We start from the raw sequence: 25,041 nt of genomic DNA on the forward strand, positions 1-25,041 counted from the left end.
TCTTAAGCCACAAAAAGATGTGGAGGAAACATAAGTGTGTGTGACCAAGTGGAGAAAGCCAACCCGCAGAGGCTGCCTGCACCCTGTATAAGTCCAACTTATTCTGGAAAAGGTACAACTATGGAAACAATAAAAGGATCAGTGTTCGGCCTGACCTGTGGTGGTGCAGTGGATAAAGCGTCAACCTGGAAATGCTGAGGTCGCTGGTTCAAAACCCTGGGCTTGCCTGGTCAAGGCACATATGGGAGTTGATGCTTCCAGCTCCTCCCCCCCTTCTCTCTCTGTCTCTCCTCTCTCTCTCTCTCTCTCTCTCTCTCTCTCTCCCTGTCCTCTCTAAAATGAATAAATAAAAAAAATTAAAAAAGCTGTGGTACATACACAATGGAATACTATGGGGCCATGAAAAAAAAGGAAATATATAAAAAAAAAAGGATCAGAGGTTGCCTGAGGTGGAGGAGAGGGAGGGATGAACAGACAGAGCACAGAGGACATGTAGAGCAGCGGGAATACTCAGGTGGATACTGTCATGGTGGGTACATGTCGTGATACATCTGTTCAAACCCACGGAATGCACAGCACAGACAGTGCAGCCTGAAGTAAACTATGAACTTTGGGTAACAATGACGTGCCAGTTAGTGTAGGTTCATCCATTGTAATGTAAGCAACTCTCTGGTGGGCGGTGTGGACAATGGGGGGGGGCTGTTCAAGTGTGAGAGGAAGTATATATGGGAAATATCTATACTTTCCTCTAGATTTTGCTGTGAATCTAAAACTGCTCTAAAATATCGTCTAGCTTTAAAAAAATATCAAATATGGAGTGTGAGAGGGCTAGAACCAGGGATAGTCCAGGGTGTCTGGACTAGGAGGTTACCAGGTGGATTGAAGGGCTCCTAGGGGTGTACTGAGCGGGGGTGAAAGACATCGGAGGCTAGAGATGGCCAGGAGACACTCTCTGGGGGGGGGGTTCAGGTGGCAGAGCCTCTTCTATGGAATAACAACACAGTCATCCACTAACAAAGCCGCTACTCTCTCTCGGCAGCACTCAGAGAGCCAAAATTTACAGGGGGGCGGCTGTGTGGACGCTCTGGCTTCCCACACGCTGACGTTTAATGACCCTTGGTGCGGAGAACCTAATTCCAGCGCCACCTGTCCTTTTAGGACGTTTCTTTGGCAAAGCCGCTGCATCAGAGCTTTGGGGGTTTTCCGGACCGTCACGACCTGGACCCCTAAGGCAGTCAGGGGTCTCTGCCTTTCACCAGCTGGTGAAAAGGCCTCCGTAGCTGGACCCAATGCCAGGTTCGGTGAGCAGTTGGGGCTGCACCATTTTCAGGCACTCTTTATGGTGGAATGCTCCTCTCCACAAAGAGTGACTTGCCCCTTGCCAAAAGGGGGAAAAGAAATGCTAGAATGTCACTCTTTCCTAAGGGCCCCCTGTGCTTCAAGGCCAAATGGCACAATACATTTTTTTTTCCCTGCGAGGTGCTTTTGGGGGGGGGGATAGAATGGGCTAGAGAGGCACCTTCTGTAGGTGAGTGGAGGAAGCTGGTGGCCTTAAAGTGCGCGCGGGACAGAGAGAGCGCAGGGTGGAAGGATGGGGACCAGCCCAGGGAGTGGCTGCTTCCACTTCTCCTTAGGCACTGGGGGACAGCCCAGCAAGCAGCTGTGTCTGGACTTGAATTGAAAAATACCGGCAGGGAAGCCAAAGAGGTTAGAGATTTGATTTGCTAGAGTGGACTCCCAAACAGCGTGGTGCAACTGCAGGAGAGTTGAAAAGCCCGGAGGCTTATTATACACGGGGGACGAGTCCTGTAAGGAACTCAGTAAATCCTTCTGTGCAAAGATTCCTGGCCAGCCTCACCAGACAGCAAAAGCATTTGTGAAGCAGCTGCTTCACACAGTTTTTTGAGGGCAGTGGACCTTTTCCCATTGTGGATGACCGAGGTTTACAGGACCACCCTCATCACACCCATTTAGGTCACTTTCAGTTCATAGCTGTTACACATTGTGTCATAAATACATCTGATGCTAAAGCATTGCCCACACCCATCAAGAATGCTTACTTCTCCTAAATCAGGGTCAAACACCAACTGACTACAAACTGGACGGTGTGGGCACGTCTCAGCAAAGTTACAAAAGAAGCCAGGCATGTCTTGTTTGGTTTGTTACCATGCCAAGCTCCTGTCTCCTGTTCTCTCGGCACCCCGGCCTCTGGTTGTAAAGGACTCCCAGAGGGACATCCAGCTGGACTCCCACCCGGGCTGGCCCCAGACTAGGACATAACTTCTCCTTCCTCTCCAAACAAAACTGGCCTTTCTAAATAGGGCTGATCTCATTTAAGACAAAAGCGAGGGAAATGCCCGCATGAAGCAGAACCTAGACGTCGATGCGGTTAACCTTCCCGAAGTGCGGAATGTGTCTGAGCAGAGAGGTTGTTTTTGAGTGGAGAAGAGAGGGACGTTTGCCTGTCCCTCATTTTCTTAGAGCTTACCCTACCTCACCCCACAACCCCTAACAGGGAAGCAGAAACATACCTCCTTCTGCAGGGCGGCCACCTTCTCCTCATTGCCACCATCCTGCCAATGTGGGAGCCACTGCTGGGACGAGCACAGAGACCACTCGTAGGAAGGCTAATCCTGAGTGAAAATCTTGTTCCTGACGACTTTTGCAAACGACGGGTAACGCTGACTAACGTTGGAAAGTTTCTTGGCCCGTGGCGGGTTGTGTCAACGATTGTGCCAGGTATACAACATTTCACAATCTCACTTCTGGAGTGGGCAGTTCCAACATCGAAACAGAATTAAGAGCATCAAACCTAGAAGCAGGTGAGGGGTCTATAACCTGTCATTCCCACTAACAAATCAAATTTTTTAAAAAAGAGGCCATGCCTTTCTCTGTCAAGTATTCAATTGTGACATTTACCTAGTCACCCTGCCAGGCTGCTGGCAGAATTATGTGAGCTAGTAATATGTAATGTGAGTGTATTAAGTGCATATAAGCATAGTTAGGTTCGTTGTCAAAATCTTTGTAGGAAGGAAAATATTTTTATGAGCCCAAGGTGTGTAGAAACGTGGCAGAATTCAGCAGTAAGAAAACTATTGGTCTGATATAATCAGGGTCAGAAAATTACAGAATGGTACTTTTTCTCCCAGTAATAATGGCCTATCAGCAGAATATTCACATTCTATTCTCAGTGACAAGTTCAACTCTCCATACATGAGTTCAGAGCCCAAAGGATATGTTCAAATGTAGTCATAACCCTGTGACCCGTCTGCATTGTTCAGTGTAACCCCGGGCAATCAGAAAGAAATATTTATGCATTAAAAGGAAAACTGTGAAGAAGAATCCCACAGGGTGTGCAAGGTTTCTGATCTTTCAGAGAAAAGGCTAGAATATACCTTCCTCTCATTTCCTTATTGAGTATTGAAAGATAAAATATTGGGCATAAAATAAGACAGTCAGTAGCCTCCTGTCCAATGAAAGAAGCCAGTGAGTAAACACAGTCTCATCCACGTGCTTAATTAAAAAACACATCCTGGTTACCTGGTATCAGAGCATCTGTGGGGGACCCCTGAGGCCTGGGCACAGGGGCATAGGTCCCTGACTGGAACACAGGGTGCCTTTCATCTGCTCACAGGACATTGGCCAGTTGGTTCTACAGACCCAAATTTCCACTTCCTTCCAAACAAAGGAGAACTACCTTGTTCTCAGTGCTTTCTACCAGTCTGACCTCAGTTTGGGTCAGGAGGAGAAGGTAGAGGAAGCAAGCCTGGATTTCACAGGGTGTTTTATTTAAGGAGTCAAAGCCTATTAACATTCACTTGATGAGAAGCCAGCCCCAGGTCAGGTCACTCTCTCAGCTCTGCCCATACCCTTCTCCTGACCAGCCACCTGCTGCCAGGTCCCCAGAGGCAGCCGTTGCCACCCACACACAGGGAGGGGGCGGGGCTCGTGGGAGAGGATCAGGGGAAGCCTTACATGTTGTTGTTTACATAAAGACTTAATTGTTTATCTTTTTGCTGCTCTAGGGAAATACCTTTCGGACCAGCTGGTCTCTACATCACCTTCGTATGAATTCTCCCCCCCCCAAAAAAACGCCCCTTTGGACAGGTGATCTTAAAAGGCTTCCCCCCAGGTGACACTCCCCTCCCTGCCCCCCCCCTCCCAGGGGAAGGGCCGGTGGATGTCAGCCCCATCCACCCGTCCTGGCCGGTGCAGGGCCCTGCTGCCCGCAGGAGGGCGTGCGTGCACAGGTCCTGCTTTCTGTGGGTTCTCTTCTGGCTCAAGGATGCTGTGACATCTGTACTAAGTTCTGAATGTCAGAGGATCTCGTCATTGTGCAGTTATAATTTTATTTTATTTTTTTCTGTATCCTTTCTTTTGTCAAATCCTTTTCTTTGTCCAATGCCAAAAGGAATGGGATTATCAACGGATTTTAAAAACTTACAAAAGCAAAGCCGACCTTGTACGTCCTTGGTTTCAAGTCCTGCTTCCCGTCTGTGATTTTTATGCTCAGGCTTGAAAGGATGTGGTTTACCCGTCTTTACCTCATCCTCCTTTCTAGTTAGTCCTGCCCCCTCCACCCTCACATAGAATTTTGGGGAAAGAAGATAGATTGCCTTCTTGCTATTGAGTCAGGATTTTAAAGCAAGCGTCCTAAAATGGCTTCTGTGCCCAACAACTATTTTGAAATGAGATGACCAGACTGGCACAGGCAGCCTAGGAAAAATACACCTGGTGGCTGGGGCTGGGGGTGGGGTTGCCTGGGGTTAGGAGGGCTGGTCATGAGGGAAAGGCCTCAGCCAATTGAGTGGTCCCTATATCTTTGGCATTAGGGAACACCTGCGATGCACCCAGAGCCTTCCTTAGGGCTGATCATTTGTTCATGTGACGTCTCACAATTCTTGCAGATCTCTACCACTGAGTCATGCAACGTGAAGTGAAACCCCTAAGACGCACACAATAGACAAAGTGAGGAGGTGAATGCTTTGTCAGGACCAGAGTAATGCCCCCGTCCCTCAGGAATGGGTGTGTGACACTCAGGCACCGGGCAGCAGCAGGGGGCGGGGGCATCGCTAGGGGCTGGCACCTGCCCGCAGAGAGCTCCTGCAGACTGAATGCGGGAGCCCTGGGGTGGTGTCCTCAGAGGCCTTCAGTGGGGGCAGCTCAGGGCACACCACCCACCAGCACTCTCCGGGAGACAGGTTTCAGGGAGCAGAGGAGCAGCTTGGTGGAGTGAGGAGGGGACAATTGGCAAAAACCAGGGACAGCTCTTCTCACCGCAGAGGTGCTCTATTTTATGTAATGGCTGTGATAGAGGCTTGCTCCCGAGCCCTTAGGAATGCAGATTTAGATCCATTTAGTGAGCGCTTTCTCCTCCCTGGGGAGAAACAGAAACGTTGAAAGGGTGCTGCGCTTTTTTGTCCCTGGAAAGGACACCCGGGAGCTTTTTGTCGGCTGAGGTGGGGGTTGGGGTGGGGGTTAGACGAGGGCACTGGAGTCAGAAGGCTGCTTGGGAAAGGCCGGTGGCAGTGGACACACAGACCTTCCGGGACCCCGCCTCTGCGCACGCTCCAGGTCTCACCTGGGGGCGCCTCCGGGTCGGGGTGATGCTGAAGAGGGAGGAATCGAGCAGAGAGGTTTAGGGGGAAGGAGGCCAGAGAGCAAGCAGGGGTCCGGATTCGGGACCCTCAGAGAAGTGGTGGGGTTGGGCGGTTATCTTGTCTGGTTTGAAGATGTGTTGACCAGGGAGTCGGGAGTCTAGACCAGGGAGTTGGATTCTGTTTAAGAGGGGAACTAGCCTTGGAAAAAAGGTGCAAATAATAATAATAATAATAATAATGACAGAAAAGAAAAAGTGGAGAAAGTGTCGGGGTGCGGCGACGCAGCGGGGCGCCCCGCGCGCAAGGGCAGGGAGCAACCCGAGCACACCGCCTCCCCTGGGGCTCCCGCGGACACTTCTGCCCACCCCAGGACTCGCCCAGCCGGGTAACCAGCCGCGGGGCCTCCCCTCGCCTCCCCTCCCCTCCCCTCGCATGGCCTCTCCCCCGCGACCCCTCCCCCTCTGGCCGGCAGAAGTGAAGCCGCAACACGAGCTCCGGGCGCAGGCGGCAGAGTGGGCGGCGCGCGGGCTGGCCATGGTGCGGACCGCGGGAGCGCGGGGCCGGATCCGGCCGTGCGGGCGGCGCCGGAGGTGCGGACGGGGCGCGCTGCTGGCCTGCGCCGCCTGGGCCGCGGGCTGGGTGCTGGCGGCCGCGCTGCTGCTCCGCGCGCACCCGGACGTCCTCTCCGAGCGCTGCACGGACGAGAAGAGCCGGCGCATCCTGGCCGCGCTGGTAGGTCCCGCTGCCGCACTGCCCCCCAACGCGCTCTCGGGTCGCTGGGTGGGACACGGTGCGTGGAATTCCGGACGCGTCACGTACCGGTCTCCCGCACTGTGCCCTGTGGGCTGATTCCTCTGTGGGCGCGCGGGGGTGTTTCTCCTCACATCACCAAAATTGGCCCTTTGTCCCTAGAGCCTTGCTGCCGGACTACTGTTCCACTTGCCCGTGAGCCCGCGCTCCTAAAGAAAGTTTGCGGGTCGGCTCCGAGTCTCCCGAAATCCCCTCGGTGGCCACGTCCCCTGTCGGGGCAGCAGGGTTGGGGCGCTGGGCAGGGTGCGGGCTAAGATGCCTCTGGGGTCCCCGTTCTCCGGCTCAGGCTCGGTGCTGTGATCCAACCTGGATTTCCCGACCCCGAGCCCGCGCCGGATGCAGACGGCTACCAGGACCCCTGCCTCCTGCGCCCCAGGTGGCGCTCACGCGAGGCGACTGGGGGATCCCAGGCAGATCGCGCTCCCAGGGAGGGGTTGGGACCCGCGGACCCTGATCCTGCGGTGGTGACCGAAGTCTCTGTCCCCCTCAGGGGAGGGCCTGGCTGCTCCTCAGCTGGGTGGGGCCGTGAGTGGAGAAGGAGAAGCTGGGCTAGCAGTCTGCACGCACCGGGGGCATCAGTGGCTTCCCGAATGTGAGCTGCTCCTTAGTTGGCTTTGTTTAGAACACGATACGCATTAGGAGACTTAACAAGGAAGAAATCCCCGAAGGGAAATTAGCAAGAAAGGTGAAGATAGCAGCTCCTAAGGTTCTGTTGACTTTTGACGTGTTTATTCACTCCCCCGAACAGTGAACTTTTAAGTATTTGAGGTGAAAAGTGGTCTGTTTTCTAAAAAATAACTTCAAGAAACCTATGGAAAGTTTCCATCCAATTGCTTACATATGGGTGGGCCTTTGAGATGGTAGGATTTCAAAACGGGGTACCATAAAGATTTTCAACTACATGTGCCTTTTTGTTTTTTAATAAAAAGTGAGACTGGAAAATTTTTAAGAAACGAGTGAAAGGTACAAGCTACAACAAATCATGTTTCCTAATTGAGTTTGACATGTGTCATCATGAATTGATCATCATGGAAGTGAGACATTTATTATTGATTCCCTCCAACCTGTCTGTCTAGCTCTCGATCTATCTATCATCCATGCACTTCTGCATGCTTGCCTCTATTCGCCCTGTCGTCCACCCTCTGTTACACTTAAGTTCTCTCAGGTTTTCTTGAATGTGCATGAGCTCATTAATTTTTTTAGTAACTCATCTAAAACCCTCTTTTATTTTGGGGAGACTGATAGACTATTTATAATAAACAAAGATTAATAGTTTAGCCAGGATGGGATACTTCTGTTTACAAAAAATATACTGATCTTTTAAAGTAACACATGAACTTCATTTTTTTTTTTTTTTCATTTATTTACCTTTGGTTAAGTGGAGGGAGGGGTGGGGTAGGCAGCCTCATGGAAACAAAATAGCTTCATATCATTTAAGTAACTGTTAATCATAACTTTCTCAGCATTTTAGCTCATAAATTAAAACCAGTTCTGATTAGAGGGTCCACCATTGTGGTGCCAGGGGCACCCATTCAGGGTCGTTTTAAGTCTGACATGAAGCTGAACAGGTGAGTCCTGCTTCTGAAGGCTCTCTCCTTTCTGATCACCGAAATGACCTGAAATACCAGGTCTGTCTTCCTGAGGCTCATCAGCTGTTGTCTCAGTGAACTGACTTTTCAGGGAGTGTCATTTGGGCACTGGCATGTTTTGTTTTGTTTTTTTTTAATTTTTTTTTTTTTTTGTATTTTTCTGAAGCTGGAAACGGGGAGAGACAGTTAGACTCCCGCATGCGCCCGACTGGGGTCCACCCGGCACGCCCACCAGGGGCAACGCTCTGCCCACCAGGGGGCAATGCTCTGCCCCTCCGGGGGGTCGCTCTGCCATGACCAGAGCCACTGTAGCGCCTGGGGCAGAGGCCAAGAAGCCATCCCCAGCGCCCGGGCCATCTCTGCTCCAATGGAGCCTCTGCTGCGGGAGGGGAAGAGAGAGACAGAGAGGAAGGAGGGGGTGGGGGTGGAGAAGCAAATGGGCGCTTCTCCTATGTGCCCTGGCCTGGAATCGAACCCGGGTCCCCCACACACCAGGCCGACGCTCTACCGCTGAGCCAACCGGCCAGGGCCGGGCATTGGCATGTTTGAAGCCGTGATTTCTCCCCCATGCCCGGATGTGGCTGTCTCTCCCTTTCTTCCTGCCGCATCCCTTTCTACCTTCTCCATTCTGACTCAGTGATGTGAGCCCTGGACAGCACCCTGGGCCCCTTTCACCTGGGGCGCTTCGCACATGCCCCAGGTTTGAATAAGACCCAATGGCTGGGCGCTGGCGAGCCAGTGGAGGCTGGCTCTGCGGCCTCCCAGGACTCGGGCTGAATCAGGCTTCTGCCTCTGAGCTCCCCAAGCACTTTCCATTCATCCAGCCTGGCTTTTATCCTTAACAATAAAACTGGCTGTGAGTCTCCTGACCGGCCTCCATGCTCTCATTAGCTTTCCCTCTGAACTCCAGAGCACAGAAGGACAGCAGAGCTAAGCCAAAGGGGGCCTTCTCTTGCTCCTGTGCAGGCAGTGGAGTGCTGGGCAAAGCCGGGCGTGTTCCCAGGCCCTCAGTGCACAGGGCCATCGCTGGCCTGCCTGAGGGGAGTCTAGCTAAAGCTGCGGGGGGGGAGGGGAGGGCCAGGCCTGCTGCTAGCCCCAAGCCCACCCACCTCCACAGGGAGCCCACTATACTCCCTGGTCTTGGAAGAACCAACTGGACTTGTTCGTGTTCCAGAGTCAAGCCCTGGGTCTGAGAGCTTTGGATTTTTCTAGGCCGACTGCGGGACTCCTCTCTCCTGCGGCCTTCTGGCACAAGACATCACACGCCATCCTTGACTTCCCCGTGAGGGTTCTGCCGCCCTACTGGTCCAGAGGGCCATGCCAGGTGCCAGGAGGCCGTCCAGGCTAAGAAGCCTTGGGCCGCGCTCAATAACTCACGAGCCTGGCTTCCTTGCGGCAGGCATAGCTCTTCACGCAGCAGCGGAGAGGGCTGGGCTGCGGTGCCTGTCATTTCTCTGGGCAGGCACAGCACTGAGCGGTTTTACTCGCAGCCTTGCGTTTAGTCCCCGCAACGCCCTCTGGGAGGCATGTGCTTGGACTACCCCCATTCCGCAGATGGTGAAGCCCAGTCCCAGAGGGGTTGGGTCACTTGCCCTGACTCACGTAGTTAGTGTGTGTGGAGCCAGGGTGACCCCTGTGCTGTCTGATAGGAGAGACCCCACAACCATGAGTGGCTTCTTCGGTAATGAAAGCCATCAGGAACAACTGGGTATAGTTAACCCTCCGCGGCATATCACTTTCAAAGCGTCTCAAAACCATTTCCACAGACTCTTTTATTCAGAGGCTTCATTTCCTTTTGGTGAGTTAGATTTGATGTGATTTCATTTCATTGCCTACATTTGGAGTTCCCTTTTAATAGGACAGGCTTGTGTCTCTGCTCCGATGGAAACCCAGAGCCACAGGGAGACCCTTGATGGCAGAGAACAACTGTTCTCCTGAGGGCACTGGCTGTGTTGGTAATGGGCATGCATCATCTGAGCCGTCCAGGGTCTGGAAGGGGTACCTGGCGGACCGGCCAGATGCTCTGAGGTTCTATGATGCACGGCGTTGTTGCTGGGGTAGGAACCCTGTCATGTAGCATGATGGTGGTTAACCACGTAGGAATTTCACGCTCCTTTAAAAACAGAAACAAACACACTAAAGAAAACCCAGACCTTAGGCATGACCTCTGAGACCCGGTGAACCGTTTCCCAAACCAGAGTGGACAGGCTTTGTTTTGGCCTGAGAAGTGTGACGCACACCGGAGAGATTCTAAGCGGCGAGCACTAAGAATGCTTCCCCGGAGCTGGGCATGCTGAAGAAGCATGTTTACACGTCACACACAACCTCTAGGAAACACAAACGCACTGTGAGTTCAATTACTGAGAAAATGCCACTTCACTACATTGAGACTTTTGTGTGAGTGTGTGTGTGTGTGTGTGTGTTTTAAACCCTGATACCAGGGATTTTGCGTGCACACACATGTGGGTACAGAGATGTACCTGTCTTCACACGGGCGGTTGGGACCTCCCTACATGCAGAGAAAAGTGATTTTAAAAAATGAGTTAAAGTAAATAAACTACTTTTCTTTTAGGTTAAAAAATAGCTACTTCAGTAGGCTCTACCGCTAATAAAATAATTTCACGACAGTCTCTAAGACAATGTTAATTAGTTTGCAACCTCGTAATTTATACTTTAAGTTCGCGGTTGTTTCAGTGCTAGAGTAAGCCCGTCTCTGTGTTTAGTAGACATACACACATGCAGGAGACCCAGCAGACGCACTCTAACATTGGTGACCAGAATAGCCGGGGTGGACGAAGTTTCCGTTCTACGTAACAGGCGTAGGAACTGAAATGCTCCAAACCCTCCACCCTGCAGGAAGATAACAGAGAACAGCTGTGTGATAACTGCATCACATGTGCTTTGCTGACTATAAACGGCCTCTCATGATCGATGAGGTCACGGACTCCACCGGGGCACCTCGCTCTGATTCCTGTCCTTTCTGATGCCTCACACCGCATCCCTTAGGCCTCCATCTGCTGATCTTCAGAAAACAGCCAACATGAATGCTCCCATCCAAAATCAATAGGCCATAGGCCACATTCAATGGTTAGACCACTGTTCAAGATGTCTTGCCACTCCTGTCCGGAACTGCTTTCCCAATTGGCAGGGGCACATCTTCTGTCAGTTTCAATCTGATTTGGATCTGAGTCCCTCAGTGCAGTGCAGGCTCGTCAGGAAGGCTGAGCGGCGGGAGCCCGCAAGAGGGAGGACAGCACCAGGGACTCCGCTGCCTCCTTCAGTGACAGCCTAGGGCAGGGGGGCTTCCCCACGGGCAGGTGGGGCTGCCTCAGGGGGAGACATAGGAATGGCGTTTTTTGATAGGACACTTCAGTGTGTCACACACAGGCCCATGCTCTGACCTCGCTCTCCACGCACTGACCCGGTCCGGTTCCCTGAACGCCCTGGGCTACTTGGTGACGTCAGGTCTTTGCAAGGCCATGTCCTGCAATGGAACCGCCTTCACCTTCCTTGTCTGTTAGGCAGACTGGCAATTTGTCTTTCAAAACTGAGCTCAGACACCTCTTTCCAGGAACAAGTCTCTCTGCCTCCCAACCCCAAAATTCTAATGACCAGGGCTGGAAGAAACTAGCCTCCCCTGAGATGACCAGATCCCCTGCACCCAGGACCTTGTTTGACCGTCACAGGTCTCCCATGACACAGCATTATCAACCCACATCACAGACTTGAAAACCAGCCACACACCTAGTGAGGGGCCAAGCCCAGCGGTCACCCCGGTCCTCCCAAACCAGGTAGGTCAAATGTGCTCTTACCTTGCTGTCGTGGGTTTCCAAGGCAGCCACCTCTGTTCTGTGAACTCCGGAGACTGGACCCTGGAGCTAGGCGGTGGCTCAGCCCGCAGATGGCTGGACTAAGTTCAGAAAGTGGCGTTGTTAACTGGAAGGTGGCCTGGTGTGCCTGAGAAGCGAGACATTGCTTGGGGCCATTGCTCTAGCTGGTCCCTCATTGGGCCTGGCTGGACCATCTTCTTAGGGATGACTACAGTGTGGAAGTGGTGAGGTCACCAGGTCCCCTCGTGTGGCACCCTTCAAAAGGATCCCTGAAATTTAGGAGGAATGCCCCATGCGGGGGCTCCTGGATGCCTTCCTCCCCACGACCAGGAACCAAACACTCCCTGCGGGTCCACAATTTATTCCGTGTGGTTCCTCTCTTCTGAAGGGCGTCCCCGGTGCTGTGCTGTCCTGGTCCTGCGGGCACAGCGGCCACGAGGCCTGTTCTAATGCCTGCTTCTGGAGGCCATGAGTTCCCTGAGGCCTGGGGAGCCTGCAGACCACACCCACAGAAGGGCCAGGGCTGTGGCCTGGTCTCCTCACCTCTGCAGAGATGAGTTAGCCGTCCTCTTTGCTGGAGGCTTCAAAGCTCTCCGGTGACCCTACCACCTGGCCGCACCTCTCAGTGACAGGTGAGGACACAGAAAACCAGGCAGTAGAATACTTCCCCGCACCCCACCCCCGCATCACAGGTCGGGGACCTCCTTCTCGCCTTGGAGTGTTTTGATCCCGAGGACCTTGTCCTGGGCCTGACTGAGGAGCATAAAATGGGACGTTTTAAAGTTGTTTACTTCATTACACAAGGACCTAAAGAGGCTGTGTGGTTCACACGCAGCCGGGTCCCTCCCAGGGTCTGGTTAGTGCGGTGGTGAGCGCAGAGACCAGCCTGGGCCCCTTTCCTGCACCCCACTCCCCAGCGCCCCGCGTTGTGACCAACTGTCCCTTCCTTCCAGTGCCAGGACTACCGGGGCGGGGCGCTGGCTGGCGACCTCTGTGAGGACCTGTGCGTGGCGGGGACGCTGCGGTACTGGCGCTGCCTGTACTACGAGAGGGGCAAGAAGGTGCTGCAGGCAGACTGGCGCGGCCGCCCGGTCGTCCTCAAGTCCAAGGAGGAGGCCTTCGCCAGCTTCCGGCCGCCCGGCCTGCTGGAGGACCCGGCTGAGGATGCAGCCTGGGGCTTCCCGGACGCAGAGCTGCTTCTGCTGGCAGCCGGGGAGGTCAGGAGCGCGCTGGGCCTGGAGCTGCCGGCCGGCCGCCTGGGGCCACTGTGGCCAGGGCACCAGGGCCCGCGCGGCCGCAGCCAGCTGGCCAGCCTGTGGGCACTGCTGCAGCAGGAGGAGTTCGTCCTGCTGGTCACGCTGCAGGGTCTCAGCCCGCACACCCTGCCCGTGCTGGGCTCCTGTGGCCACTTCTATGCTGTGGAGCACCTGGCAGCTGGCAGCCCCGGGCACAGTGCGCTCTTCCCGCTGGACGGGGCCCGCCGGGGCCATGCCCGGGCCGTCGGGGACATGGCGCTCAGCTTCCTGGACCTGGTGCGGCACTTCGACCATGACTTCTCCCACCGCCTGCACCTCTGCGACGTTAAGCCGGAGAACTTTGCCATCAGGAGGGACTTCACGGTGAGTGTCCCCGGGCAGGGCTGCTGCATCATATGGCCACAGAGTTTTGGGGTTGTCCAGGGGATTATAAATGAGAGCATTTCTGAAATCCTGGGAAACAAGGTAATATTAGGCGGCCTGCTGGGCGGGACAACCCCACCCAGCCCTGTCCTGGAGAATTCAAAGGACAGGTGCCCCTGACCCCAGCCCAGGAGGGACTGCAGTGAAAGCTCGGGACAGCAGGAGCCCAGGGCCGGGGAGGTGAGGGTGTCCTTCCTGAGGGGTGTTCTGGTTTTCCCTGGAAACTAGCTCTTGCTGATGGCAGAAAGCAGCCTTTCAGGGTGAGGGGACCACAGAGGACCACAAGGACAATGGCCTCTGGGGGCTTTGGACAGTGACTCAGTTGGAGGATGCTGTCTTCAAACGGAACAGGCCCATGACAATGAGCAGCGTGTTCTAACACTTTCTTCCTGGAGCTTCTAGTTAGCTTCCCTTCTGTGGCTAAGACGTCTAGAGGGATGGCTGGTGTTTGGGTGCCTTCCTCCAGGGACCAGCCTTCCCTGGGGGTCACATCGGCCTCTGCACTGCTCTGGGCGAGGCTGACACAGTTTAGTTCCCTCTCTGGTGTCTAAGGAACGGAGTCATGAGGAGCAGTGGCAGCAGGAGGGATGCCATGTGATTTTAAAATTTTTTTATTTTTATTTATTCATTTTAGAGAGGAGAGGGGGGGGGAAGAGAGAGAGAGAGAGAGAGAGAGAGAGAGAGAGAAGGGGGGAGGAGCAGGAAGCATCAACTCCCATATGTGCCTTGACCAGGCAAGCCCAGGGTTTCGAACCGGCGACCTCAGCATTTCCAGGTCGACGCTTTATCCACTGCGCCACCACAGGTCAGGCTTAGAAAACAATCTCCGCCCACCGCCTCCTGGCTAGGCTAAAACCCGTTGTCACAATAACACCATCGCCTGGGGTGACTCCTCTGTGGCCACGAGTCAGTCCTGACACTGCAAGTGCTGGCCGTGAAGGGCCACTTCTGTGGGCCGGTCACTGTGGGGGACCGGCTCATGGTAGACAGTGTTCCTCACCCCGGTTAACCTCGAAGGGGCACGATGAGGTGACTCTCACTTGTCCTTTCTAGGCAGACGCCGGAATGAAGTTTGAGGATGGTGCGAGTCAGATCCCTCCACGCAGGGAGAATGTTGAGGTTCTCCTGGCACAGTTGAAGAGGCTCCTGCAGGTTTTCCTGGTTTGTTTAGTCACCATTCCCATGTTCGGGGCTTCCAGTTAGGCTCACAATCCATCCTATGCCACACACAAAAATGAAAAAAAAAAAAAATCAATCCACCTAGCCCTCTGGGGAGATGCGAAGGCAACCATCAGAAAGGGCAGAGAGAGCGATTGCCAGGAGCTGGAGTTCCGTCTGGGGCCCAGGGGAAGCCAGAAACTATGGGCAAAGAGAAAGGTCCCCTTGCCCCAGCAATACACCGGGAGAGCGCTAGATCGCTAGCATAGCCTGATGCTTTGTTCGTCTATTAGCCGGTGCACATGATGAAGTGAACTATTTATTTATTTTTTCTAAATAATGAGACAGGGAAAACTGATTAAAATGATAATTTCTGGTTGCTGTGCCTCAGTTAATAATTAGGCAAAGCTCTTAACAAGGAAAAAAGTTTCTCATTCTATTTTTCCCCCTTATTCTCCCCATATTTTGAAATAAATTATTTCCCTCCTCCGTTTCTCTGAAGATTCTCTCCCAAGAGACTCTGTTGCCTTCAGCATCCATCCTGAATGAGAAACCAAAACAAAGGAGCCCTTCCTGGAGATGCAGCAGTGTGGGGGTGAGGGGGCAGGGAGGGTGATGTTTTGACATTGACCTGTGAAGGCTTGTGGAATGGCCAAAGACTCCTCCTCTAATATGTCACGTCTTTTAATAGCTTTTTAATACCTAGAAGCTAGAAGCTGCTCGATTTGGGCTGACTCCAGGTTTTCATAGGTTTCAGCTCATCTTTTTCTTCTTCTTCTTCTTCTTCTTCTTCTTCTTCTTCTTCTTCTTCTTCTTCTTCTTCTTTTAATTCAGGTGGTGAAGGGAAATCTGCATAAATTAGATGTTACTCTTGCTCTAGTTTAAAAGCCTCTTTGGTTTGAAGCCAAGGAGATAAATCTGGACTTCCAGGTGTCCCAGTCCTTGTGTCGAATTAGGCTCTACACTCATCAACCCTAATTCAAGAACGTTTATGCTGTCATCTCCCCCGTGCGTCCATCCAACCAGTCTGTTGCAAACCAGTTGACTTGGGTGACAGGTGCCATAAGTAGACAATTTAGGTACCACTGTCCCACCCACAGACCTGCCTCTTGAATGGAGTTTCCCTTTATTGCTTATGTTCATGGGGGTCGGGAAATAAATCATCTGTGCTCTGTGATCCTGACCCTTGAAGGTCAGAGACCAAAGTGGTAAAACAAGGAGGCAGGGGTCAACTCATTTTTAAGACATTTCAGAGCCTGGCCTGTGGTGGCACAGTGGACAAAGCGTCAATCTGGAACATTGAGGTCACCGGTTGGAAACCCTGGGTTTGCCTGGTCAAGGCACCTGCAGCAAGCCATCAATGAACAACTAAAGTTGATACTTCTCACTCCATTCTGCTTCTGTAAAATCAATAAGTCAAATCTTAAAAAAAAAAAAGACAGTTCAGAGATGCTACTTTTAAAGCTGAGACACATTGAGAGGTGAAAAGGATGCTTCTCCTTAGAGTCCCAAATCCTAGACTTTCACTAACGACAGTGAAGGTCCCTCCGGCAGCAAAGAGCTCTTTGCAATAGAATCCGTGCCAGTTGCTTGTGTAACACAGCCCACGTTTCTTTCCCAGCATGCCCTGGGCTTGGCCACTGGCCATGGAGCTCTGTGCCCCCCCACACTGTGCCACCTGCCCTCACACGAGACGGAAGGCTGCCCGGGCTCCCTCTGACCCCCTGTGCCACCTGCCCTCACACGAGATGGAAGGCTGCCCAGGCTGCCTCGGTGCTGAGCCCGGGCCTCTCTAATCTCCCTTGCTGTCTGCTTACAGGTGGTGGCCATCGATGTGGACATGGCCTTTTTTGAACCTAAAATGAAAGAAATCCTCGAGCAGAACTGCACGGGAGACAAAGACTGCAATTTCTTTGACTGCTTTTCGAAGTGCGACCTGCGAGTCAGCAAGTGCGGGGCTCAGAGAGTCAACAGCAACCTGCAGGTGAGCGCTGGGGAGACGGCTCTCGGCCGCGAGCCACTGGCGCTCAGCTCCTGTCCGCGGAGACCAGCGCCCTTCCTGTCCTCCCCGGGTTGTGCCGAGAGGGTGGGGACGGTGGGAGACAGGCGGCCATCCCTTCTCTGTTGTCTGCCCCCCTGGGCTTGTTGGTCGGGGGACGCCATGAGCCCAAGGGATGCAGCTCCCAGCACAGTCAGCCTGGGCACCCCAAACCCACCGCAACAGGGGCTTCGCTAGCTGTTCTCTCTGGGTCTGCTTTCTGCATATACACAAACACGCGCGCGTGCACACGCACACATGCTCCCAATGACGAGTAAGAATGAAAAGACTGCAAAGCAGCCCCTGAAAAGCTGGTCATACTAGAGAGGATGGACACACACCGCAGCCCGCACAGGCGAGGGGGTCAGGGCCAGCAGGCGGGGCGGCACAGAGCAGGAGAACATGGGTCTCGAGTCCCAGAATCAGTGGTAAATAGGAATCAATGCTGGGTCTGGGCTTCTGGGTCGGGTCCAGAGTCGGGGAGGTCCCAAATGCAGAGCTCTACGCCCCGTGAGTGGGAGCTCTCTTCCATGGGCAGAAGTGGTCTCCTCTAGCTGGGCAGCCCGGCAGGCAGGTGGCCTTCAGAGGCCCCTCTGCCCCAGCTTTTTCCCTTCCTGTGGACTCACATCTTTGCTGGGTCTGTGGTCAATCATTTCACCGCAGCTGTGGGAACAAGATGATTTTCACGAGAGCATCAGCCACCTGCGACCTCCTCCCACAAAGTGGAAACATGACCACCTGCCCTTGGCCACCTAATGAGAGAGGGGGGTCCCCATCCTTGATCCAGGCTGGGGTAAAAGGTTGGCAGTTGTTCGTATGGAAAATAAGGCAACCACAAACAAATCATCATACCAGAACAAACTCTGTTTCATGTGCTCACAACCGTCAACCCACTTTTGTTTCACCCTTCTTGGAAAGGACTCTTACAGATTCATTAGGAGGCAAGTGGGGCCCTTATCCCTTACCTCTGAGGCTCTGACAGTGTCTCTGGCCCCGCAGAGCTTCTTTGCCGTGGTTTCCCTGCACCCGTGAATGTGGGGCACCCGCCACGCCCAGCCCTCCTGGCTTCAGGATGACTTGGCAGGGCCAGAGGAAGGATTCCAGCCTCAGACATTTACTTTCTCAGTTCGATGGACGTGTCGTTCCTGAGAATGCCCCTCAATAAATCTCTGCACACAGACCTCTCTCTTAGAGTCGGCTCCCCAGGAAACCCAATCTCAGCAAGAGATGAAGATCCTCAAGATATACGGAGCTTCTACAATTGAACATGAAAGAGGCCAACATTCTGATAGACATGTGGGTAAAGGATATCAACTTGACCATTCACTGGAAAGGAAGCAGAAATGATTCCAACCTGCCTGATAAGTACAGTGCAAATTAAACCTTTTCACACATCTGTTGACAAGAACAAAAGACAACCCGCATGTTGGTGCGTGCGTGGGGGGTACGAGCATTCTCATCATATGTTGCTGTGCGTGTGTAAGCCGGTGCCATTTTTATGGGGCCAATCTAGCAAGATCTATCAAAACAAAAAGTACATCTACCCCTTGGCCCAGAAATGCCATTTCTAGAAATTTAGTCACACATAAAAATGATGTATATGCAAGCTATTTATTGCAGCATTGTTTAGAACAGCAAAACTTAGTAAACAACCTACATTTCCCTTGATAAGGAACTAGTTTAATTACTTATGACACGTCCACACATCTGAGATGCAGCCATTAAGACTAAGGGGATATCCTGATAAGACTCAGTTTGGAAGGCTCTCCCTGAAACTTGGACCAGTGGGGATGGGAGCCGTAGAACAGTGTGTGGAAAATACCGCCGTTTACAGAATTGCGTGCACAGCCTTATGTGTGCACAGACTGTCTCTGGAAGGATGTTCAAGGAGGTGGCTGGCTCTCAGAGCCTGAGCTCAGGGTCTGGCAGTCAGGACTGGGATGGAGACTAAGACTACAGTCTGTCTTTTGGGATATTTTACATCTTTGCACATGAAAATTCATTATCAATCCCCCCAAAAAGGAAGAAGATAACTAGTTCTGAGAAAGAACCCTCACCCTTACAGGCACCAGGAGACAGACGTGAGCGTTGTTTCTGGTGAAGCAGCAGCTTACAAGATGGAGAGGCGCTTGTTCAGTGAGGCTAATATAAAGCGTGCTATAGAACAATGGGGCAGTGTGAGCATCGCCCTCCCAGTCCCAGTCTCCCAACAGAGAGAGAAGGGGAAGCTGCACAGCAAACAGCCGGTGGAGACTGAGTATTTACACAGATCTCCAGCATTGGTGTCTTCCGTGCCCTCTTCCAAGGAAAGGCTGTGAGGTAACGGTTTCATTTGCACTTCTGCCCTGGAAACAAACCATCGCCAAGGCCCCAGCAAAGAACTGCATCTCTCCCACGCTCGCTTCCAATATACCATTTTCCCATGAGCCTCCAGATGCTGTCACATTTGCATACTACTTCCCACCAGCATGTAATTGGACCCGCAGGACACCCTGTCCTGGGTATCACTATTATTGTGACCGATTGATGGCTAAGAAGGCCTAGCCACAGGGATGTGGTGACAGAGCCAGGTCGCTGTCCTCAGATCTGCTGAGGGGCTGCTCCTTACGTAGCAGGTGTTGCCTGTGACTTCCTGCTCTGCCTTTGGAAAGGTACTCAGCCCTGTGTGAAGTGTCACCCAGAACTTCACCACCTCGAAGGCCAGGAGTGGAATTTCCTACCCGATGTGAAGTTTCTTTGTGGGGCTGAGTAATTTGAGTTCCAGAAGGGAAGGCACCTACCAGAGGACCCTCCCTGAAGGCGCTTCGGGGGTAGGGAGCAAAGCTAAGGTCTGCGTCAGGGCCACCTGGCAGGCTCAAGGGCTCTCGGGTGGATTCGCTGTCCCGAATAAATGTCTCACTGTCCCTCCCCTCAGGTCGTCTGTGACAAAATATTCCGACACTGGTTCCCCTCCACCCTCAGAGGCTCCGCCGTATCTGTCCTGCTTCAGCGGCAACTGCGAGAGGCTGTGCGGGAATGTGCAGACCCGGGCAGCCCCCAGGGGGCAGACCCCTTGGTGTTCTGGAAGCTTCGGCAACTCCTCCAAGCTGCGCTGAGGGAACTGCAGGAGGCAGAGAAGTAGCCACTGCTGGCCTTTCCAATGCTCGTTCTGGAGGCGTGACCTCTGCGTGCTTTTAGAGAGGTAACATTGTCACTGTGCAAATGAGTGGTCTCGGAGACACTCAGGCCTTCCAAAGTGTGCAGGGGCCCAATGCTGCTTCCACTGCTGTGACTGTGCCTCCTGTCCATCCCAGCCTGCTTCCATGTTTGGGGAGACCATCTGGCCTCTCACTGTCATCCCTTTGAACATGACCTGCGGGAGGGAGGTGGGCACAGAGCCTCGGGCTGTTGGAGGGCCCTCTGTCCGAAACAGCACAAATCCCGGCGTGCAATTGCTCTCAAGAAGGTGCTTGTTCCCAGAACGATGCTTTCAGCTGTTAAGTGCACATTAGTGTGCACATAGGTGTGTTGCACATGTACATGGAAGTATGACAGTGTGTGCATGCACACACATGTGAGCACACATGCCTACGTGAGCGGGTGTGAGCAGGTGAGTGTGAGTGGGTAATGTGAGCAGGTGTGAGCAGGTGTGCGTGTGAGCTGGTGAGTGTGAGTGGTTGCGTGTATGAAGTGTGTGTGTTGTGGGGCAGGGCAAGGTGTTTTCTCCAGGGTGTCTTCTGGGACAGCTGGCCCAGTGGGCCAAGAACAGTGACCTGCCCCTTGGCACGAGACACAATAAAAACACAGGCTGCACTATCAGGAAGTGTGCTTTGTGTGGCAGAGGGCACTGTGAGGGCAGACGGGTGTCGGGCGGGCTGACCCTAAATGACAGCCCTGCCTGCACCTGGGCTTGGAGCTAACCTGCCAGGTGACACACTGGCTCCCGGAAGGGAAGAGGTTTCTGCTCATTTCCACCAAAATGGAAACAAATGTTTCTGTTTATCATGGAAACTATGCAATATGTAATTACCCAGCACAATCATGTTTCTATTGCGGAAAAGGGACAGTTTGATCCTTTTCCCTTTGTGTTTGACACCTCTCTCTCTCTCTCTCTCTCTCTCTCACACACACACACACACACACACACACCCCTTTCCCATTCCACCCAGAGAATTGCATTTTCAGTGGTGTTTCTTAAACCATCTGTGGTGAATTTCAGCGCTTTTTTTAAATTATTATTTCAAATCCTTACAAAATGGTATTTTTATAGAATACAATAAACAAACACGGTCCTGTCAGTATTTAAGATTGTTATGGTGACTGACAAGTGAGCGTGTCCCTTGCTTATCTGATGGAGCAGCCTCCTTGCCAGTTGGGAAAATGTCAGCCTTCGGGATGTTCACGTTTGGTTGTGATTCCCGTGCAGACGCCACCCTCCGAGATGCGTGGACAGGAACGCGGGCAGAGACAGCAAAGCGGGCTCAGTGAGCACGAGCTGCTTTTCAGTTGCTTCCAAACTAAAGCAAGTAGTGCTTTCATTCACCTCTGGTTCCTCACCCAGGGCCCATTCTCGTATTTTATCTCGGTAAGTTATAGACACAATTCCCTTGTGATGAAACCACCCAGCACGCGCACCCCATTGGGTGTGTTCGTTGGCAAGCATGAACCGCACAGAAACTGTAAGCAGCCTGGGCCACGAGCAGCTGACCTCGTCTTGCCTGAACTGCCCAACATCCTGGGGCAGTCGGCTGTCCTGACCACGTCCGCCACACGCCTACAGACGTTTTTCAGCCTTCTTCTTCACACTCTCACCTCTCCACAGGGCGTGAATAGCGGGCAGCGGCTCCTGAATGAAATGGGTTGAGGCAGAAACCCACGGGCAGTTTCTCCCCCGGTGGCCGGACCCCTGCTCCAGAACCACTTGGAATCTGCTTCAAAAAGTGGATTCCCAGGTCTAGAGTCAGGGTCTTTGGGGCTGAGGCTGCCCCTTACCCTGAGGGTCTTGGATGTACCCCAAAGTTGGAGAACATTGCTTCCTAGGTTTGGGCAAGTCCTATTGCATTCTGTGTCTACAATGGTGGCCGGGGTGGAGAGGGACTCCCTCCAGCTCAGCATTATCACAGGACCACCCCCGGAACCGGATCTATGCCGAGGGCAGCCACTGAGGGTGTGACGGTCCCCAGGGCCTCCTCCGCCCTTGGAGCGTCCTGTTCAAGTGTGCTAACGTCACAGACTTTGAATGCGGGGAAAGTGAGCACTGAAGCTTTTAAGAGCAATTCAGATTTATTATGTTTCTTTAGCAGTCATTTTGTGGAGATTTTTGTCTGTGGGGCTAGGCTCACACCCACATGGCTCTCTCCTCAAGGGGCCGATTTCTGCCGCAACAGATGAGGAAAGAAAAAGAAAAGACCAAAAACCACATAAAGACATGTTGTAGCTTGTTCTTGAAGAGTGAAGTCAACACGCTGTTTTTGTTCTTGAGGTCAAATATATACAACACGAACGTGCCTGTTTTAAGGGAACAGCTCAGCGGCCCTGAGCACATTCCCACGGCGGGCAGCCCTCACCACCATCCACCTCCTGATATTTTATCTCTCCCTGCCCCAGAGCTTTGTCCCCACCAAACATGAACTCCCCTGGTGCCTGGCGTCCACTCCTCTACGTCCTGCGTCTATGCATTTCACCCCTCCGTGTCCTCATCAAAGTGAAACCCTACAGTGTTCGTCCTCAGCGTCCAGCTCAGTTCACGGAGCTTCGTGTCCCCAAGGCTCCTCCGCGGGGCAGCGCGTACCAGTGTGTCCTTCTCCTCTGTGCAGAACAGGCTCCCGTGGTGGGACACACCACCGCCCTGTGAACTTCTTGTCGAGTCACAGCTCACTTCCCTGGGATTGGGACCAAAGACCTGTGTTCAGGTCCAATTCCACCTGAGGGCTATTGGCATAGAAACTGGGCAGGTCCCTGGACTCGGGCATAATCAGTTCCAGAGACATCTCAGTCATGTGTGTCCTCTGGCCAGCATGGGCAGCAAGTGTCCCTGGTGTCCCCACCTGCTTTGTTCCCTTCGGGTTCGGAACCCAGGGCCTCAGCCTCCCTGTACCCCACCCCCAGGAAGGATGTTAGGTAAGTCATGAATGGGAAACAGCAGCCCGCAGGATGGGTAGTGTATTACAATTCCATCTTTTTCACGTTAAAAGCAACGGAAATATAATTGGCGTGTCACATTGTGTAAGTTGATGGTATCCAACACGGTGACACTATTCATACATTTATATATTACGAGATGAGAACACTAGCTGACACCTCTATCACGTTATGTAACTGTGTCTTTTCTGGGGCAGGAACAATTAAGATCTAGTCTTTCAACATAAAATTCACCTTTTGTTAAAGAGAAAGCACACCTGTCTGTGTGTGTGGGTACACACATACGAAAATATCTGTATGTCAATCTCTGAAACCACACACACAAAACTACCAATGGAGAGTCTCTCTGAGATACAGATACTTACTGCATAAACTGTATTCTTCTGTGTTGTATATTTATGATTTTTTTTGGTAATAATCATCTTGGCCATTGAACATTAATATGGTATATATTTTATAAGTCAATGTTTTCAAAGTTCTCCAAGAATCCGTTAGCAAAGTTTCCCAGGGAAACTCATCTTGAATTGTTCAATTTAATAAGATTACAGGCCAAGCCCTTGGAAGAGAATACAAGTCTATAAAAGCCAAGGTTATTTTTTGCTCCAGTCCTCAGTAGAGAGCTGTTCCGTGAGCACAGTGGTCCTGCTCTCACGCTCAGCGTGCGGGCTGCCCGTCTGGGAGCAGCACTGGAGACACCCTGACACTCGTCCTCAAGTCGGGGGCCCAGTGTCACGTCCTCTGAAACCTAGAATTTACCCTGGTGACTAGAGCCCCACATGAACACAGCCTCTATGGCCAGCGACGCTCGCATTGAGGGGAAAAAGCATTACTTGGAACCCACTGCTCACTCGTGAAGCACTTTACTGTTTACTCAGATTCCAGGATGGAGCAAAAGTAGTAGGTCTTCAGTTCTGAGCACACGAAACACCGAGTTTAACCCTGTATTATGATTTATTTTTATTAATTGTTGCATGGTTTATTATTGCAGGGTGGGGCTAAAGTCAGTTTACCGTCGTCTGTGTGGAAAATAATGTGATAATTAACGAATCATAACACTGGGATAAACTCTGTTTCCCGTGCTCACTGCGGGACACCTCGTTCACCCCGCCCCCCTGCCCCCCACCCCGTCTGCTGAGTAGATGGAGTTTGACTTCACTTCCAATATTGCCTTTTTTTTATGTTTTGCAGTTTTTTTGAAGAAATCTGTTTTATTTTTTAGCAAGTAAGCCATCTACCTACCAAACACAAATAGAGACAAATGACACGCCCTTGATCCATCCGGGGCCCTAGATATTGAAGTGTTTACTTCAGACTTCAAGGCCCTGCCTGGGAGGAAAAAACAGACATGGTGGTTGTTGAGAGCAGCTCTGTAAAACTTGGGACGGCCATGCACCTAAATCACTTTGGGGTGCTTGCTCCTTTGTTTTGCTTTGGTTCAGGTGTGTGACTTTCCTGCTGGAGGTTACTTGAGAAAAGGTATTTAGCCCAAAGCAAGAAGAGCACGCCGTGTACCCCGGGGCTCCACCCGAGAGCCTTCCGGAGGGGGGGAGGCAGGACTCCGCAGGTGTGTGGGTGTGCAAACACTGTGCAAACACCTCCGCTCTGGGCCGTGCCTTTGTTCTCCCATCCGTCTTTGTGACTGCTCCGCCAAAGCTTCCTGGGACTATAACAACCCACAGGGGTGGGGAGGGGACAGAATGGGAGGACAGGAAACACCGTCGGGTGACTTGGAAAGTTCACAGCAGTGTGGGTGAAGACCTTGCTGCTTGAGGTCAACGGTGCAACTAATGTTTCAGGTCGTCGGTGAGGGGCTCAGAAGACAAGCTGTTCTGGCGGCTTCCCTGGGTCCCGGGGGTGGGGTGGGGGTGGGTCATAATCAGTTCTAACATGGGCTGTCCCTGGAATAGGCAGGCCTGAGATCCTCTGGGAAATGGTCAGTGCGGCCATCTTTTCTCTAGCTCCAGTCCGAAGATTAGAACAAGAGGCCCACTTTCAACGAAGACGCAGCCAGGAGGTTTCGGCGCCTGGTCTCAGAGAATAAATAGCTGTAATGTGCTTGCTTTGGACAGAAACGCTGTGCTCTCAGCTGTTCATCAACTCCTGAGCCCACAGACCCATCCCTGAATGTCTGTCTCTCTATGAATGGTAGCGTTTCCTTAAAAAAAGAAACAGCTTGCGCAGAAGTTGCAGAGAAAAAGTTAAGAAGTGAGAGGGCAC

At 52.5% G+C, this 25,041-nt stretch overlaps 1 protein-coding gene across 1 annotated transcript; it reads left to right on the top strand.

The window, feature by feature from the left end:
* Positions 1–6,112: 6,112 nt before the first annotated feature.
* On the top strand, positions 6,113–20,768 carry DIPK1C (divergent protein kinase domain 1C). The gene is made up of 4 exons (XM_066246764.1): positions 6,113–6,332; positions 12,783–13,448; positions 16,486–16,650; positions 19,619–20,768. The coding sequence occupies exons 1-4, from the start codon at positions 6,135–6,137 to the stop codon at positions 19,823–19,825; spliced, it is 1,236 nt and encodes a 411-aa protein (XP_066102861.1). The 5' UTR covers positions 6,113–6,134; the 3' UTR covers positions 19,826–20,768.
* Positions 20,769–25,041: the final 4,273 nt, after the last annotated feature.

The sequence above is a fragment of the Saccopteryx bilineata genome, chromosome 11 (assembly GCF_036850765.1).
Source record: "Saccopteryx bilineata isolate mSacBil1 chromosome 11, mSacBil1_pri_phased_curated, whole genome shotgun sequence".
Lineage (NCBI taxonomy): Eukaryota > Metazoa > Chordata > Mammalia > Chiroptera > Emballonuridae > Saccopteryx > Saccopteryx bilineata.